This window comes from Oncorhynchus clarkii, chromosome 12 (assembly GCF_045791955.1).
Source record: "Oncorhynchus clarkii lewisi isolate Uvic-CL-2024 chromosome 12, UVic_Ocla_1.0, whole genome shotgun sequence".
Lineage (NCBI taxonomy): Eukaryota > Metazoa > Chordata > Actinopteri > Salmoniformes > Salmonidae > Oncorhynchus > Oncorhynchus clarkii.
In genome coordinates this window covers 13,014,379-13,032,445 of record NC_092158.1, presented here as the reverse complement: position 1 = coordinate 13,032,445, position 18,067 = coordinate 13,014,379, and the positions used below count along the sequence as shown (strand labels likewise).

The window sequence follows — 18,067 nt, the reverse complement described above, 5'->3', positions numbered from 1 at the left end:
TAAAAGACTTCCCTGTTCCACTCCTCGCTCCATCCCAACTTACTCCCTACAGCTCAGCGTTCAACACCACAGTGCCCTCCAAGCTCGTCAACTAGCTTGGGACCCTCGGACTGGATACCTCCCTCTGCAACTGGATCCTTGACTTCCTGGCGGGCCGATGCCAGATGTTGAGAGTAGGCAAAAACACATCCACGCTGATCCTCAAAAGGGGGGCCACCCCGGGGTGTGTGCACAGCCCCCTCCTGTACTCCCCGTTTACCCATGACTCCAACATCAAGTTTGCTGACGACAACGTTGGTAGGCCTGGTCACCAACTGCAATGAAACAGTCTACAGGGAGGAGGTCAGAGAACTGGCAGTGTGGTGCCAGGACAACAACCTCTCTCTCAACTTCAGCAAGACCTAGGAGCTGATCGTGCACTACAGGAAAGGGGGGGGGCATACTGGAGAGAGTCAAAAGCTTCAAGTTCCTCTGCCTCTACATCACTGAAACGATTTGGCCCCTCAGATCCTCAGGAACTTTTACAGCTGCAGCCAAGAGCGGATCCTGACTGGTTGTATAACAGTCTGGTATGTCGACCGGAAGGCCCTACAGAGGGTGGTGCAGACGGACCAAAAAAATGTCTCCTTTCTCTAGTTCTCACTTGCCCTTTTCCACCCTCTGCCCTGCCAGCAATGGTCACACCAGACTCTATTTTCAATCTCTCTCTTATTGCTTGGCTTGGTTTCCGCCACATACTGACTATTGTTCAAAGCTGCATGGCCTCCGGGTTTTCTGTTGAATGTTCTTTTTCCTTTGACACTTATTCTTCAAATATTTTTCTTGGTTTTCTTTAATCCGGGCGTTGTCTCTGTTTTGTTTTTGTCACTAAATCCAACCAGGTTTTGACTGAAATGTCATGTTTAGCAAACTTCCTGAGTTTTACTCTCCCGATGTCTCCATGGAGATAGCTATGTCATTGTAAAGGTTTTGAGTTAGACTTCTGTCACTCTTTGGGTTATACTTTCTTGGATATCCCCTAGCCTGGTCCCAGGTCTGTGCTGTCTTGCCAACTGTCTCTCCAAGGACTATTTGGCATAGAAGTTGGCAAAACAGCACAAATGCATCTGGGACCAAGCTAGATTTTTATTTAACTAGGCAAGTCAGTTAAGAACAAATTCTTATTTACAATGACGGCCTACCCCGGCCAAACCCTAACCCGGACGACGCTGGGCCAATTTTTTCCCCCTTATCAACAGTACCTCATAATGTCAAAGCAAAGTATTTCTCTGTACTTTGCTTGGTTGATCTTTGATCCTTGATCCTGACGAGTCTCCCTGTCCGTGCCGCTGAAAAACATCCCCAAAGCATGATGCTGCCACCACCATGCTTCACTGTAGGGATGGTGCTAGGTTTCTTTCAGATGTGACACACAAAGAACACACAAAGAGTTAAAAATATTGGATTCATCAGACCAGAGAATCCTTTAGGTGCCTTTTGGCAAACTCCAAGCGGGCTGTCATGTGCCTTTTACTGAGGAGTGTTTTTTTGTCTGGCCACTCTACCATAAAGGCCTGATTGGTGGATTGCTGCAGAGATGGTTGTCCTTCTGGAAGGTTCTCCTATCTCCACAGAGGAACTCTGGAGCTCTGTCAGAGAGAGTGACCGTTGAGTTCTTGGTCACCTCCCTGAACAAGGCCCTTCAACCCTGATTACTCGGTTTTGCCGAGCGGCCAGCTCTAGGAAGCGTCTTCGTGGTTCCAAACTCCCATGTAACATTGATGGAGGCTACTGTGTTCTTGGGGAGCTTCAAAGCTGCAAAAATGTTTTGCTCCCCTTCCCCAGATCTGTTCCTTGACACAATCCTGTCTCGGCGCTCTAAGGACAATTCCTTCGGCCTCAGGGCTTGGTTTTTCCTCTGACATGCACTATCAACTGTGGGACCGTATATAGAAAGGTGTGTCCCTTTCTAAATCATGTCCAATTAATTGAATTTACCACAGGTGGACTCCAATCCAGTTGTAGGAACATCTCAAGGATGAGCAATGGAAACAGGATGCGCCTGAGCTCAATACCTTTTTGATATGGTCTTGGCCATGTTCTGTTATAATCTCCACCCGGCACAGCCAGAAGAGGACTGGCCACCCCACATAGCCTGGTTCCTCTCTAGGTTTCTTGCTAGGTTTTGGCCTTTCCAGGGAGTTTTTCCTAGCCACCGTGCTTCTACACCTGCATTGCTTGCTGTTTGGGGTTTTAGGCTGGGTTTCTGTACAGCACTTTGAGATATCAGCTGATGTACGAAGGGCTATATAAATACATTTGATTTGATTTGAATTTCAAGTCTGTTTTTTATTTTTAATACATGTTTTAAAATCCCATAAACCTGTTTTCGCTCTGTCATTATGGGGTATTGTGTGTAGATTGAGGAGGGGGGGGGTTATTTAATCCTTTTTAGAATAAGGCTGTAACGTAACAAATTGTGGAAAAAGGGAAGGGGTTGAATACTTGCCTAATGCACTGTGTATACCCTGGACATCGGCTCATTGATTCAGATCATGAATAGCTGGAACTATTCAGTCATTAACAACAGTTGCAGAAGTTGACATATTGAATGACCGACCACCTTACTGTCTCTGATATGAGAGCTGAATAGAAATGTTGTTTATATTTTTAAGAGTAGTCCTAGAGCCTGTCTGCTACTCCAGCCTAAATTACTTTAGCAGAACCCAGGCTGTCCCAAATGGCACCTTATTCCCCCTACGTAGTGCACTACTATTGACAAGAGCAGTGTACTTTATAGGGAGTAGGGTGCCATTTGGGGGAGACACTGAGTTTGGCTTTGCAGACCTTTTCCCTGGCAATGGGATTTTATGGTCTTCATTACTTGTGGCTCTATCCTGATCCTGAATTCCAGCCTCTTGAATTAGTCCAATTTCTCTCTCCATTGTATTTTATCAGTCCCATGGTGCTGCCTTGGTTACCACGCTGTAGAAATGTCAGAGGTTACTTGAGGTTACCGTGGTCAGTTTGTGGACTGGCTGCACTTTGTCTGAATCTCAAATAGCATCCTATTCCCTACTCAGTACACTACTTTTGACCAAAGCCCAGTGCCTTCAGAAAGAATTCACACCCCTTGACTTTTTCCACTTTTCATTTTGTGTGTGTGTGTCAGTGATCTACACACAATTCTCATGTCAAAGTGGGGGAAAAAATGTTAATGAAACACTATCTAGATTTTTTTTGTTCCAAGCATTCTCCCCTGAGTTAATACATGTTAGAATCACCTTTGGCAGCGAGTCTTTCTGGGGGTCTTAAGAGCATTCCACTTCTGGATTATGCAATATTTGGCAATTTATTCTTTAAAAAAAAAACGTAATTCTGTAAAATGTATTATTCAATGTATTATTGTCTTCTATTGACCCATCTACCAATAGGAGTCCTTCTTTGTGAGGCATTGGAAAACTTCCCTGGTCTTTTGTTTGAATCAGTGTTTGAAATTCACTGCTCGACTGGGGTACCTTACACATACAATTATCTGTGAGGTACACCAATGAGGTAGTCATTCAAATATCATTCTAAACACTATTATTGCACACATAGTCAGTCAGTCAGTCAGTCAGTCAGTCAGTCAATCAAAATTATTTATAAATCCCTTCGTACATCAGCTGATATCTCAAAGTGCTGTACAGAAACGCAGCCTAAAACCCCAAACAGCAAGCAATGCAGGTGTAGAAGCACGGTGGCTAGGAAAAACTCCCTAGAAAGGCTAAAACCTAGGAAGAAACCTAGAGAGGAACCAGGCTATGAGGGGTGGCCAGTCCTCTTCTGGCTGTGGTGGGTGGAGATTATAACAGAACATGGCCAAGATGTTCAAATGTTCAATATCTGTGAATTCTGAAAAGCTATCCAAGGATTGTTCCATAGTGCAACAGGAGCCTCTCCTAACTGTTGACAGTGACATGTCTGAATGGTAGTGGCTGAGGAAGGAGAGAGGGGTCCTCTGTATAGAGCATGCTGGATGTAGGAACACCAACCAGTCTCTCTTTGATAGATCAGAGTACCTCAAGCATGACCAAGGTTACAACATACTCATGAATGTTCCCCCCCCCCCCCTCTCTCGCTCTGTTGCTCTCGCTCTATTTCTCACTCTTTATCTCCCCCTTTCTCTCCCCCCCTCTCTCTCTCTTCTGTTCTCTTCTCTCTTCCTCTCTCTTCCTCTCTCTCTCTCTTCTCTTCCTTCCTCTCTCTCTCTTTTCTTCTCTCCCCGCTCTCTCTCTCTCCTCTCCCCTCTCTCTCTCACTGTTTCTCACTCTTCCACTCTCTGTTTCTCTCCCTCTCTCTCTCTCTCTATCTCTCTGCAGGCTGCCAATGGCTACATCCTCCTGTTTGACGTAGTGGGAGGAGGAGAGGACAAGTATCTTTATGAACCCGTCTATTCCAAGTGAGTACATAAATATGTATTTATTGTCCTCTCCACCCACTCGCTTTCTTCAGGGTCAAAGGTTGAAGTTCAAAATAGAATAACCAAGGTCAACTGCAGCAGGCCAGGAACCTGCTGTGGGAGGCAGGGACTAGATGTTAAAATAATGAAGTTCTACAATGCTCACTCATAGATGTCAGTTGTTGAACTGCAAAGGTGGTTGTATTCATTCATTCACTCACAGCATAGACAAACCTCACTGTAGCTCCTGTCTACATGCTATGATAATTAGTGTACCAGTCAGGAGGCCTGAGGGATAGGTTGTACTGTAGTTTAGGACATCATTGCATGTTGAAGGCCTTGGCAAATGTCTGGACTAATTCCATGAACAGTGAATGCTGTGGATGACTGACTGTACAGCACAGTGTGTTCCTCGCCAGTCTTGGGCTGGGCCCTCCCACTGTTATAGCAGGGCTGCGTGGGTGAATGGATGTTTGGGTGCGTGTGTCTACACAGTGGAAGAGAGGCTTTTCTTCCGGCCAGCTCTCTGCTCTCTGACAGAACTCAGATCTCCACAGCGAGCCCAGCCAATGAATCACATTTATTTATGAAGCCCATTTCGCATCAACAGCTGGATGCGAGGTGTGTTACCTTACATGCAGTCATTTTCAGTTCTGCAGTCACAGAACCAAAGGGCTTCTCTAAGCCTCTGAGACTCTGGTCTTCTTTTGCCCATAGGCCTTCAGTTAGCCTGTATATGTGGTTCATATCAGACCTAGACCACTATATCACATGCACATAAACCAATACAGCCATGAAGTACAGTAGAGTATTTATGAAGCCATGAAGTACAGTAGAGTATTTATAAAGTAGCTGAGATTTCGGCCAAACAAGCCATACAGAGGAGGTTTAACTGTGGAGGGAGGTTTAACTGTGGAGGGAGGTTTAACTGTGGAGGGAGGTTTAACTGTGGAGGGAGGTTTAACTCCCTCAGGCTGATCAGGGTGATACCAGCAGAACAGCGCCACTCAGCCTTTATGAAAGATTGTGTGTGTGTGTGTGTGTGTGAGAGAGTTCCAATGAGGACATGCCTGTACACACACACAGACCCACCTACTCCCCCTCACAAAACCTCTGTTCCATTCTGTGCTACCAGTCACCACATCAAAGCATTGTCAGGGAATCTGGACCAAGTCTGGACTTGATGAGGAAGGAGGCAGATGTACTTAACACAGGCATCACTGTGCCTGCTGCGGTTTGGCCTCGTTCGTGCCTAGATCCTGTAGTGCTATTGTTTGACTAACCCAGCCTTTTCCCCCTGTTGATTTTAGACTTGATAAGGTAGAGTGAATTGTATAAATCAGATCCATGAACCCTATGTGCCCTCCTTACTTCTGCCACATACACGTCCTCATTGTGTGTGTGTTTACAGAGGGAGTCGTGGTGTTAAGGTCACCCCAGGTTATAAAGAGGAGCAGTGTGCCCCCGCTCTCAGCCTGGAGATGAAGAGACCCATAGACCTGGAGGCTCCCATTACCAGGTACCTGTCGCTCTCTCGCTGTCTCACATACATACTCACACACACATACATACATACACACCTACCTACACACATAAATGCGTGCACATACACATCTACACACAACTCACACTCAAACACCAACTGGACACTGAAGTGTGTTTAGTTTGAAAGTTAACACTGGTGTAGTTGTTGGCCATTATAAGTCTAGTTAGCCACTGTGTACATTTCTGTGCTGAATAGATTTCCTACTCTTCTTCCCAAACCAATTTGTGTCTTTTGCAAATTATATAACAACGTGGGTTCGGCTTTGCACATTCCTCGTCTAGTCCCTGTGGACTACAGTAGGACATTTTAAGGTTCTATTCTTCCTCGCTTTTCCTGTGTGTGTGTCCTTCCAGTAGCCTGACTTCCGGGCTGCTTGCCTGGGGTGAATTGAGGAGAGAAGCTAAGCCCCAGTTTTATTGTCCTGTTGGATTCAAAAGCCTTATTCTCCAGTATTTCTGGCCTATTCTCCTCTGGAGAGATGAAGTGTTCTGGCCAGACCACATTCAGATTACTGAGACTGGGCTACAGGGTACTCCTCAGTACTCACACACCATCTGAGTACACTGTACATTCCATCCTGGTCCCTCTGCAGCTCCCCAGGAGGAACACTCCTCTCTCTCTCTCTCTTCATTCTCACTCTTTTAAAACATATATATTTTCATCCTCCTCCTTTTATCCGTTCTTCTTAAACTTTGTCACAAAACTCTCTTTATTTTCTACTCATTTATTGTCACCCTCTCCGTCCTAATTTATTGGCCGCTTTGTTTCTCCCTCTTTCTCTTTGTCCTCTTTTCTGTCCCTTCAGCATGCAGTCTCTTCAGGAGGATCTATTGGTGTCTACTGCTGATGGCTACCTCCACGTCCTCCACTGGGATGGAGTCAGCAACGGCAGGAAGGCCATCAGTCTCTGTAGTGTCCCTTTCTCCCTGGACCTACAGTCTGCCAGAGGTCAGTCCCAATCACTATACCATCCTCTCCCCACCCCACCTACAGTCTGCCAGAGGTCAGTCCCAATCACTATACCATCCTCTCCTCACCCCACCTACAGTCTGCCAGAGGTCAGTCCTAACCACTATTCCATCCTCTTCCCATCCCACCTACAGTCTGCAAGTGGTCAGTCCGAATCACTAAACCATCCTCTCCCCACCTCACCTACAGTCTGCCCTTAGCCCTACCAGTCCCTGTAAGCTCCACCATATCCAGCCATGTTTACATAATGATCTGGACCTACATCCATCTATCCATGTGTTTTAGATACAGCCCCCCTCGTGGTGGTTTAGACACTGTCAGACCCCCTCGTTGTGGTTTAGGCACTGTCAGACCCCCTCGTTGTGGTTTAGGCACTGTCAGACCCCCTCGCTGTGGTTTAGGCAGTGTCAGACCCCCTCGCTGTGGTTTAGACACTGTCAGACCCCCTCGCTGTGGTTTAGACACTGTCAGACCCCCTCGCTGTGGTTTAGACACTGTCAGACCCCCTCGCTGTGGTTTAGACACTGTCAGACCCCCTCGCTGTGGTTTAGACACTGTCAGACCCCCTCGCTGTGGTTTAGACACTGTCAGACCCCCTCGCTGTGGTTTAGACACTGTCAGACCCCCTCGCTGTGGTTTAGACACTGTCAGACCCCCTCGCTGTGGTTTAGACACTGTCAGACCCCCTCGCTGTGGTTTAGACACTGTCAGACCCCCTCGCTGTGGTTTAGGCACTGTCAGACCCCCTCGCTGTGGTTTAGGCACTGTCAGACCCCCTCGTTGTGGTTTAGGCACTGTCAGACCCCCTCGTTGTGCTTTAGGCACTGTCAGACCCCCTCGTTGTGGTTAAGGCACTGTCAGACCCCCTCGTTGTGGTTTAGACACTGTCAGACCCCCTCGTTGTGGTTTAGACACTGTCAGACCCCCTTGTTGTGGTTTAGACACTGTCAGACCCCCTCGTTGTGGTTTAGACACTGTCAGACCCCCTCGTTGTGGTTTAGACACTGTCAGACCCCCTCGCTGTGGTTTAGACACTGTCAGACCCCCTCGTTGTGGTTTAGACACTGTCAGACCCCCTCGCTGTGGTTTAGACACTGTCAGACCCCCTCGTTGTGGTTTAGACACTGTCAGACCCCCTCGCTGTGGTTTAGACACTGTCAGACCCCTCGTTGTGGTTTAGGCACTGTCAGACCCCTCGTTGTGGTTTAGGCACTGTCAGACCCCCTCGTTGTGCTTTAGGCACTGTCAGACCCCCTCGTTGTGCTTTAGACACTGTCAGACCCCCTCGTTGTGCTTTAGACACTGTCAGACCCCCTCGGTGTGGTTTAGACACTGTCAGACCCCCTTGGTGTGGTTTAGACACTGTCAGACCCCCTCGGTGTGGTTTAGACACTGTCAGACCCCCTCGGTGTGGTTTAGGCACTGTCAGACCCCCTCGGTGTGGTTTAGACACTGTCAGACCCACTCGTTGTGGTTTAGACACTGTCAGACCCCCTCGTTGTGGTTTAGACACTGTCAGACCCCCTCGTTGTGGTTTAGACACTGTCAGACCCCCTCGTTGTGGTTTAGACACTGTCAGACCCCCTCGTTGTGGTTTGTGTGTTCTAAGTCTGGGTTTGTTTGTGTGTCTCTGCAGGTGGTCTGTGTCTGGACCTGAAGGGGGTGTACATCAGAGACATGACCTACTGTGTGACACTGGATGGCTTTGCTGTGGTGCTTGATGATGGCAGGCTGGGGTTCATCACTCCTCTAGCCAACAGGATCACTGCAGATGTAAGAAGTGTGTGTGTGTGTGTGTGTGTGTGTGTGCGCTTTGCTGTAGTGCACACACAATACAGCAGAGTTTTGTGAATCATGTTAAACAATGAAGCATAACTGCTGTGTGGTGTGCTGTGTGAGGTGCTGTGTGAGGTGCTGTGTGAGGTGATGTGATGTGTGAGGTGCTGTGTGAGGTGATGTGATGTGTGAGGTGATGTGTGATGTGCTGTGATGTGTGAGGTGCTGTGTGATGTGAGGTGCTGTGTGATGTGAGGTGCTGTGTGATGTGATGTGTGAGGTGCTGTGTGATGTGATGTGTGAGGTGATGTGTGAGGTGCTGTGTGAGGTGATGTGATGTGTGAGGTGCTGTGTGATGTGATGTGTGAGGTGCTGTGTGAGGTGAGGTGCTGTGTGATGTGATGTGTGAGGTGATGTGTGATGTGCTGTGATGTGTGAGGTGCTGTGTGATGTGATGTGTGAGGTGATGTGTGATGTGCTGTGTGAGGTGATGTGTGAGGTGCTGTGTGAGGTGATGTGATGTGTGAGGTGATGTGATGTGTGAGGTGATGTGTGAGGTGATGTGTGAGGTGATGTGTGAGGTGCTGTGTGAGGTGCTGTGTGATGTGATGTGATGTGTGATGTGATGTGATGTGTGAGGTGATGTGTGAGGTGATGTGTGAGGTGCTGTGTGAGGTGCTGTGTGATGTGCTGTGTGATGTGATGTGTGAGGTGATGTGCTGTGTGTGAGAAAGAAAGTGAAAGGCAGAGGTGTCAGTGGAAAAGCGGTGATCTGACTGTCCTCTTTTACAGCAGCTGCAGGGCGTCTGGGCAGCAGATGTAACAGACGGCACGTGTGTGGCTGTCAACAATAAGTACAGACTGGTGACCTTTGGCTGTGCCAGGTACGTGTGTGTATCTTTTGTGTGATTGGTGTGTGCTTGACAAGAGGTCCTCAAGGATTGTACAATCTGCCAGCTTGGCAGGACTGTCTGGACTATTTTTAATCTCTCACACATTGACACCTGGCTGGCTGGTTGGCTGTCTGGCTGGTTGACTGACTGGCTGGTTGGCTGATTGACTGGCTGGCTGGTTGGCTGTCTGGCTGGTTGACTGACTGGCTGGTTGGCTGATTGACTGGCTGGCTGGTTGACTGACTGGCTGGCTGGTTGACTGGCTGGCTGGCTGGCTGAACAGTGTGACTCTGGATCTCTTGATTGTGTAATTAACATTCCACTAATGCAGATAGGAAGGGTTTATAGAGGCCTGTGGTGATACTGTCAGCAGGATGCGTGTGCTGCTACAGAGTATTGCTGAGGTCAGCAGGAGACCAAGAGAACCTGAGTGACAGACAGTAGATGGCCTGAGTGACAGACAGTAGATGGCAGTGATTTGAATCTCCAACCTTTCATCTAAATATTTATTGAATCCTCACGTTGCCTTATTTCAGCAGTTGTTTGTCAGTCAGGAAATGTAGGCTAATTGAATTGAATGATGTATTGAATCCACTGACCGTGTTTCTGTCTGTGTTCCAGTGGCTCAGTGTTAGTGTACAGTATCGATACCACTACAGGGTCCATGCAGCTCTCCCACAAGCTGGAGCTCACTCCTAAACACTACCCCGGTACGTACAACCCCCTAAACACACTACCCCGGTACGTACAACCCCCTAAACACACTACCCCGGTACGTACAACCCCCTAAACACACTACCTGGGTACGTACAACCCCCTAAACACACTACCCCGGTACGTACATCCCCCTAAACACACTACCCCGGTACGTACAACCCCCTAAATACACTACCCCGGTACGTACAACCCCCTAAACACACTACCCCGGTACGTACAACCCCCTAAATACACTACCCCGGTACGTACAACCCCCTAAATACACTACCCCGGTACGTACAACCCCCTAAACACACTACCCCGGTACGTACAACCCCCTAAATACACTACCCCGGTACGTACAACCCCCTAAACACACTACCCCGGTACATACAACCCCCGAAACACATCTACCCTGGTACCACCTGACACATGTACCTTTTATACAAACTACTACTCTCTAGTCTCACATTGTTTTTCAAGTAAATAGTGGTTATGTTTTGGTTTCGACTGGCAAGTGCAGGTGGTGTTTAGTTCCCCTCAACACAGGCTATGTATGAGACAGAATCCGTTGATTACATGTTATGGTATGTGTCTGCCCCCTCGTGGAAGTGAATGGTATAAAATGAGAGTACAGTGTGAAATCCTATTGACCTATCATAAACCTGAGCTCTGTTTTCATCATGGGAGATCCTGCAACCTATCTCTGTCAACAAGTGGTGAAACAAGCCGTGTAGTCTCATCCCTCTTTCATGCTGTCTAGAACTGTTGCTGGAAAGTTCGACTGGAAAAAACATGACAATAGATCCAGGAACAGTTCAAAAGGATTGTTATGGATATTTAACAAACCCTCCATGTTACAGAAAATATTATTGTCTGACCTGTCGTCCGTTCCTCCTCCTCTTCCTCTTCCTCCTCCTCTTCTTCCTCTTCCTCCTCCTCCTCAGACGTGTGTAACAAGACAGGCGCGGTGAAGCTGATCCGCTGGTCCCCCGACTACAGTGTTGCCATGGTGACCTGGGAGTGCGGGGGACTGTCTCTGTGGAGTGTGTTCGGAGCCCACCTCATCTGTACCCTGGGGGAGGACTTTGCGTGAGTGATGATCACAATTACCTCTGCAGTTCAGTCAGCTGCACAGTTCTAGATGGATATAGACAACTTTATTTGCCTTCGAAAGGGAATTTTTCTCCCACATATATATAAAAGCTTTGTTAATGTAGAAAGCAGATGTACACAGTGCATTCAGAAAGTATTCAGACCCCTTCACCTTTTTCACATTTTGTTAAATTACAACCTTATTCTAAAATGGATTAAACATAATCAATCTCCACACAATACCCCATAATGACAAAGCAAAAAGTTTTTTTGCAAATGTATTAAAAATAAAAACCGATTTACATAAGTATTCAGACTCTTTGTGAAGAGACTCTAAATTGAGCTCAGGTGCATCCTGTTTCCGTTGATCATCCTTGATGTTTCTACAACTTGATTGGAGTCCACCTGAGGTAAATTCAATTGATTGGACATGATTTGGAAAGGCACACACCTGTCTATGTAAGGTCCCACAGTTGATAGTGTCAGAGCAAAAACCGAGGCACACATCTGAGGAAGGTTACCAAAACATTTCTGCAGCATTGAAAGTCCCCAAGAACAGTGGCCTCCATCATTGTTAAATGGAAGAAGTTTGGAAACACCAAGACTCCTCCTAGAGCTGGCCACCTGGCCAAACTGAGCAATCGGGGGAGAAGGGCCTTGGTCAGGGAGGTGACCAAGAACCAGATGGTCACTCTGACAGAGCTAAAGAGTTCCTCTGTGGAGATGGTTGTCCTTCTGGAAAGTTCTCCCATCTCTACAGCACTACACCAATCAGGCCTTTATGGTAGTGGCCAGACAGAAGCCACTCCTCAGTAAAAGTCACCTAAAGATTCTCAGACCATGAGAACCAGGATTCTCTGGTCTGATGAAACCAAGATTGCACTCTTTGACCTGAATGCCAAGCATCACGTCTGGAGGAAGCCAGGCACCGCTCATCACCTGGCCAATACCATCCCTACGGTGAAGCATGGTGGTGGTAGCATTATGCTGTGCGGATGTTTTTCAGCGGCAGGAACTGGGAGACTAGTCAGAATCAAGGGAAAGATCAACTGAGCAAAGGACAGAGTGATCCTTGATGAAAACCTGCTCCAGAACACTCAGGACCTCGGACTGGGGCGAAGGTTCATCTTCCAACAGGACAAACTGACAGAGCTTGAGGATCTGCAGAGAAGAATGGGAGAAACTCCCCAAATACATGTGTGCCAAGCTTGTAGCTTCATACCCAATAAGACTCAAATGTACCCAAAGGTGCTTGAACAAAGTTTTGAGTAAAGGGTCTGAATACTTAAATAAAACAGAAATATCATATTTACATTTGATACATTTGCAAAAAAAAATGTAAACTTGTTTGTACTTTGGGGTTGTGTAATAGAATGATTGGGGGGGGGGGGGGGGGCAATTTAATCAATTTTAGAATATGGCTGTAACGTAACAAAATGTGGAAAAACTGAAGGGGTCTGAATACTTCTTAATGTACTGTAGATGTAAACCTTCCATACAATAAAAACAAGACCTGTACACCTCGGTACAGACTGAAGATGGCGCTCTTTCATTGACTTCATATAGGGTGCTTTTTGGCATATTATTCTGCCCTCCTATCTCTCTCCAGGTATCGGTCAGACGGCACTAAAAAGGACCCTATAAATATCAGCTCAATGTGCTGGGGAGCAGAGGGCTACCACCTGTGGGTCATCACCAGCAGAGAGGAGACGGAGCTGGTAGAGAACATGGAGGAGGCTCCTCCCCAGACCCAGCAGGCTGGCATACTGCAGTTCAACTTCATCAAGAGCGCCCTCACGGTCAACCCCTGCACGGTGATGTTATGGACATGGCATTATATGCATGCACACACACACACCCTGTCACCCACTTACAGTGCCTCAGAAAGTAGTCACACCCCTGGACTTTTTCCAAATGGCGTTGTTACAATCAAGGATTAAAATGGATGTATTTAATTGTTAACTATCTACACAAAATACTTTACTGTCAAAGTGGAAGAAAAATATGTATATAAATAAATAAATAAATAAATATCTATATATATATATATATATTTTACAATGAATAGAAAACAAATAAATCATATAAGTATTCAACCCCTTGAGTTAATACATGTTAGAGATTACAGCTGTGAGTCTTCCTGATAACTCTTGAAGAGCTTTACACACCTAGATTGTACACTATTTGCCCATTTTATTCTTTCAAAAATATTCCAAGCTCTGTCAAATTGGGTTTTGATCATTGCTAGACAGCCATTTTCAAGTAATGCCATAGATTTCCAAGCCGATTTTAAGTCAAAACTGTAGCCACTCAGGAACATTCAATGTTGTCTTGGTAAGCAGAGTAGAGTTGGCGTTGATTTTAGGTTGTGTCTTTCTGAAAAGGTGAATTAATCTCAGTGTCTGGTGGAAGGTGGAGTGAACCAGGTTTTCCTCTAGGATTTTGCCTGTGCTGATCTCCATTCAGTATATTTTTATCCTGAACAAAATCCCCAGTCCTTGCTGATGATGAGCTCATCCATGATGTGATGCAGCCACTATCATGCTTGGAAAATTGTTACTCAGTGATGTGTTATGTTGGATTTAACACTTTTCTATTCAGGACAAAAAATTCGATTTATTTGCCACATTTTTTTGAAGTATTGTGGAGTAACTACAATGTTGTTGATCCATCCTCAGTTATCTCTTATCACAGCCATTAAACTCTGTAACTGTTTTAAAAACACCATTGGCCTCATGGTGAATTCCCTGAGCTGTTTCTTTCCTCTCCGGCAACTAAGTTAGGAAGGGCTCCAGTATCTTTGTAGTAACTGGGTGTATTGATGTACCATCCAAAGTGTAAATATGTACTTCACCGTGTTCGAAGGGATAGAGGTGATTTCACTGCTCGACTGAGGGACCTTACAATTATCTGTATGTGTGTGGTACAGAGATGGGGTAGTCGTTTCAAAATAATGTTAAACACTTATTGCGCAGTGCGAGTCTGCAACTTATTATGTGACTTGTTCAGCACATTTTTACTCCTGAACTTATTTAGAATGCTTATTGACTCGAGGCATTTCAGCTTTTCATTTTTCATTTCTAAAAACATAATTCCACTTTAACATTGTGTGCGTGTGTGCGTGTGTGTGCGTGTGTGCGTGCGTGCGTGCATGCGTGCGTGCGCGCGTGTGTAGGCCAGTGACCAAAAAAATCTAAATTTATTCCATTTTTTATTCAGCCTGCATCACAACAAAATGTGTAAAAAGTTCAGGGGTGTGAATACTTTCTGAAGGCACGTCCACATGAATACACAGATGGTGTATTTGTGGTTTTAGGCTGGGTTTCTGTACAGCACTTTGTGACATCGGCTGATGTAAAAACACCTTTATATATACGTTTGTGTATGAAAAAAGTGATGTATTCTGCTTAGTCTTTAAATTAGGAATAATGAGTACCTGTTGTCTCCAGAGTAACCAGGAGCAGGTGTTACTTCACGGGGAGGACCGTCTCTACCTAACCTGTGGTGACCCCACCCAGCTCCCCTCCGGCAGCTCAGAGAGCCCCCACCCCCATAACCTCCCCCACGGCGGGGAGGGCAGCCCCACCCACCACCCCTCGCCCAACTCTACCTCTCAGGGACTCAGCACTTTACTGGGATACAAGCACTGGCACGTGGTCCAGGTAGCTAGCCAACTGTATATGGAGGTTCTATCTCTTGCTTAATCCTTTTTGAACATTGTCAGTGTCTGTCATGAGAATCCCCTTCAGATTTAGCCCTGATATGAGCTGCAGAAGAGTTGTATTGTCCTGTCAGTAATACCGTCTCTCTTGTAGATTCACAGCACATACCTAGAGAGCAACTGGCCTATACGGGTGAGTGTGAGGGGGGGGGTGTGTTTCGGTCTGTCTGTCTGTCTGTGTGTGTGTGTGTCTCTGTCTGTGTGTGTGTGTGTGTGTCTCTGTCTGTCTGTCTGTGTGTGTGTGTCTCTCTGTCTGTGTGTGTGTGTCTCTCTGTCTGTGTGTGTGTGTCTCTCTGTCTGTGTGTGTGTCTGTGTGTCTCTGTCTGTGTGTGTCTCTGTCTGTGTGTGTGTCTCTGTCTGTGTGTGTGTCTCTGTCTGTGTGTGTGTCTCTGTCTGTGTGTGTGTCTCTGTCTGTCTGTGTGTGTGTGTGTGTGTGTGTGTGTCTCTGTCTGTCTGTCTGTGTGTGTGTCTCTGTCTGTCTGTCTGTGTGTGTGTGTGTGTGTGTCTCTGTCTGTGTGTGTGTGTGTGTGTCTCTGTCTGTGTGTGTGTCTCTGTCTGTGTGCGTGTGTGTGTGTCTCTGTCTGTGTGTGTCTCTGTCTGTGTGTGTGTGTGTGTGTCTCTGTCTGTGTGTGTGTCTCTGTCTGTGTGTGTGTCTCTGTCTGTGTGTGTGTCTCTGTCTGTGTGTGTGTGTGTCTCTGTCTGTGTGTGTGTCTCTGTCTGTCTGTGTGTGTGTCTCTGTCTGTCTGTGTGTGTGTCTCTGTCTGTCTGTGTGTGTGTCTCTGTCTGTGTGTGTGTCTGTGTGTGTCTGGCTGTCTTTTCTGTGTGTCCTGTCTGCCTGTCTATCTGTTTCTGTCGGTCTGTGGGTGGGTGGGTGTGCTCCTGGTAAAGTGATATTTTGATGTCCTTGTGTGTGTCTAGTTTGCAGCCATAGACACAGCAGGCCAGTGTATAGCTGTAGCAGGGAGACGTGGCTTTGCACATTACTGCATGTCCACCAGGAAATGGAAGCTGTTTGGGAACATCACTCAGGAGCAGAACATGACCGTGACAGGAGGGCTGGTCTGGTGGAACGGCTTTGTCGTTGTTGCCTGTTACAATTTCATCGACCGGCAAGAAGAGGTGAGACAACAGGACAGGATACAATACGTCACAATACAACACAACACGACCAAACGCAACGCGATCCGACGCAACGCGACATGACACAATACGACGCGATACGACACGGCGCAATACGACCCGGCGCAATACAATACGACACGGCGCGATACGACACAATACAATACGACACGGCGCGATACGACACGGAGCGATACGACACAATACAATACGACACGGCGCGATACGACACGGCGCGATACGACACAATACAACACAATACAATACGACACAATACAATACAATACGACCCGGCGCAATACAATACGACACAATACAATACGACACGGCGCAATACGACACAATACAATACGACACGGCGCAATACGACACAATACAATACGACACGGCGCAATACGACACAATACAATACAATACGACACAATACAATACAATACGACACAATACAATACAATACGACACAATACAATACAATACGACACGGCGCGATACGACACAATACAATACGACACAATACAATACGACACAATACAATACGACACAATACAATACGACACAATACAATACAATACGACCCGGCGCAATACAATACGACACGGCGCGATACGACACAATACAATACGACACGGCGCGATACGACACAATACAATACGACCCGGCACGATACGACACAATACAATACGACACGGCGCAATACGACACAATACAATACGACCCGGCGCGATACGACACAATACAATACGACACGGCGCGATACGACACAATACAATACGACCCGGCGCGATACGACACAATACAATACGACACGGCGCAATACGACACAATACAATACAATACGACACAATACAATACAATACGACACGGCGCAATACGACACGGTGCAATACAATACGACGCAATACGACACGGCGCAATACGACACGGTGCAATACAATACAATACGACACAATACAATACGACACGGCACAATACGACACGGCACAATACGACACGGCGCAATACGACACAATACAATACGACACAATACAATACAATACGACACGGCACAATACGACACGGCGCAATACGACACGGCGCAATACGACACGGCGCAATACGACACGGTGCAATACGACACGGCACAATACGACACGGTGCAATACGACACGGTGCAATACGACACGGCGCAATACGACACGGCACAATACGACACGGCGCAATACGACACAATACAATACAATACGACACGGCGCAATACGACACGGCGCAATACGACACGGCGCAATACGACACGGTGCAATACGACACGGTGCAATACGACACGGCACAATACGACACGGTGCAATACAATACAATACGACGCAATACGACACGGTGCAATACGACACGGCGCAATACGACACAATACAATACGACACAATACAATACAATACGGCACAATACGACACGGTGCAATACGACACGGCACAATACGACACGGTGCAATACAATACAATACGACGCAATACGACACGGTGCAATACGACACGGCGCAATACGACACAATACAATACGACACAATACAATACAATACGACACGGCGCAATACGACACGGCGCAATACGACACGGTGCAATACGACACGGTGCAATACGACACGGTGCAATACGACACAATACAATACGACACGGTGCAATACGACACGGTGCAATACGACACGGTGCAATACGACACAATACAATACGACACGGCGCAATACGACACAATACAATACGACACAATACAATACAATACGACACGGCGCAATACGACACGGCGCAATACGACACGGCGCAATACGACACGGTGCAATACGACACGGTGCAATACGACAC

The 18,067-nt window shown here is 46.8% G+C and overlaps 1 protein-coding gene across 2 annotated transcripts in view; it reads left to right on the top strand.

Moving 5' to 3' along the window:
* The window catches only part of LOC139422725 (guanine nucleotide exchange factor subunit RIC1-like), a 94,826-nt gene that overhangs the window by 49,442 nt on the left and 27,317 nt on the right, over positions 1 to 18,067 (top strand). Inside the window, exons 1-12 of one of the 2 annotated variants that reach the window (XM_071174033.1) lie at positions 1,803 to 1,936; positions 4,341 to 4,420; positions 5,832 to 5,939; positions 6,772 to 6,914; positions 8,572 to 8,708; positions 9,504 to 9,595; positions 10,226 to 10,314; positions 11,248 to 11,392; positions 13,005 to 13,209; positions 14,845 to 15,057; positions 15,211 to 15,249; positions 16,035 to 16,235. In XM_071174033.1, the coding sequence (XP_071030134.1) occupies positions 5,902 to 5,939; positions 6,772 to 6,914; positions 8,572 to 8,708; positions 9,504 to 9,595; positions 10,226 to 10,314; positions 11,248 to 11,392; positions 13,005 to 13,209; positions 14,845 to 15,057; positions 15,211 to 15,249; positions 16,035 to 16,235 (1,302 nt within the window). In that variant the 5' untranslated portion in view covers positions 1,803 to 1,936; positions 4,341 to 4,420; positions 5,832 to 5,901. Of the gene's footprint in view, positions 1 to 1,802; positions 1,937 to 4,340; positions 4,421 to 5,831; positions 5,940 to 6,771; positions 6,915 to 8,571; positions 8,709 to 9,503; positions 9,596 to 10,225; positions 10,315 to 11,247; positions 11,393 to 13,004; positions 13,210 to 14,844; positions 15,058 to 15,210; positions 15,250 to 16,034; positions 16,236 to 18,067 lie in introns of those variants that run through there. The other variant, XM_071174032.1, reaches the window with a different exon arrangement.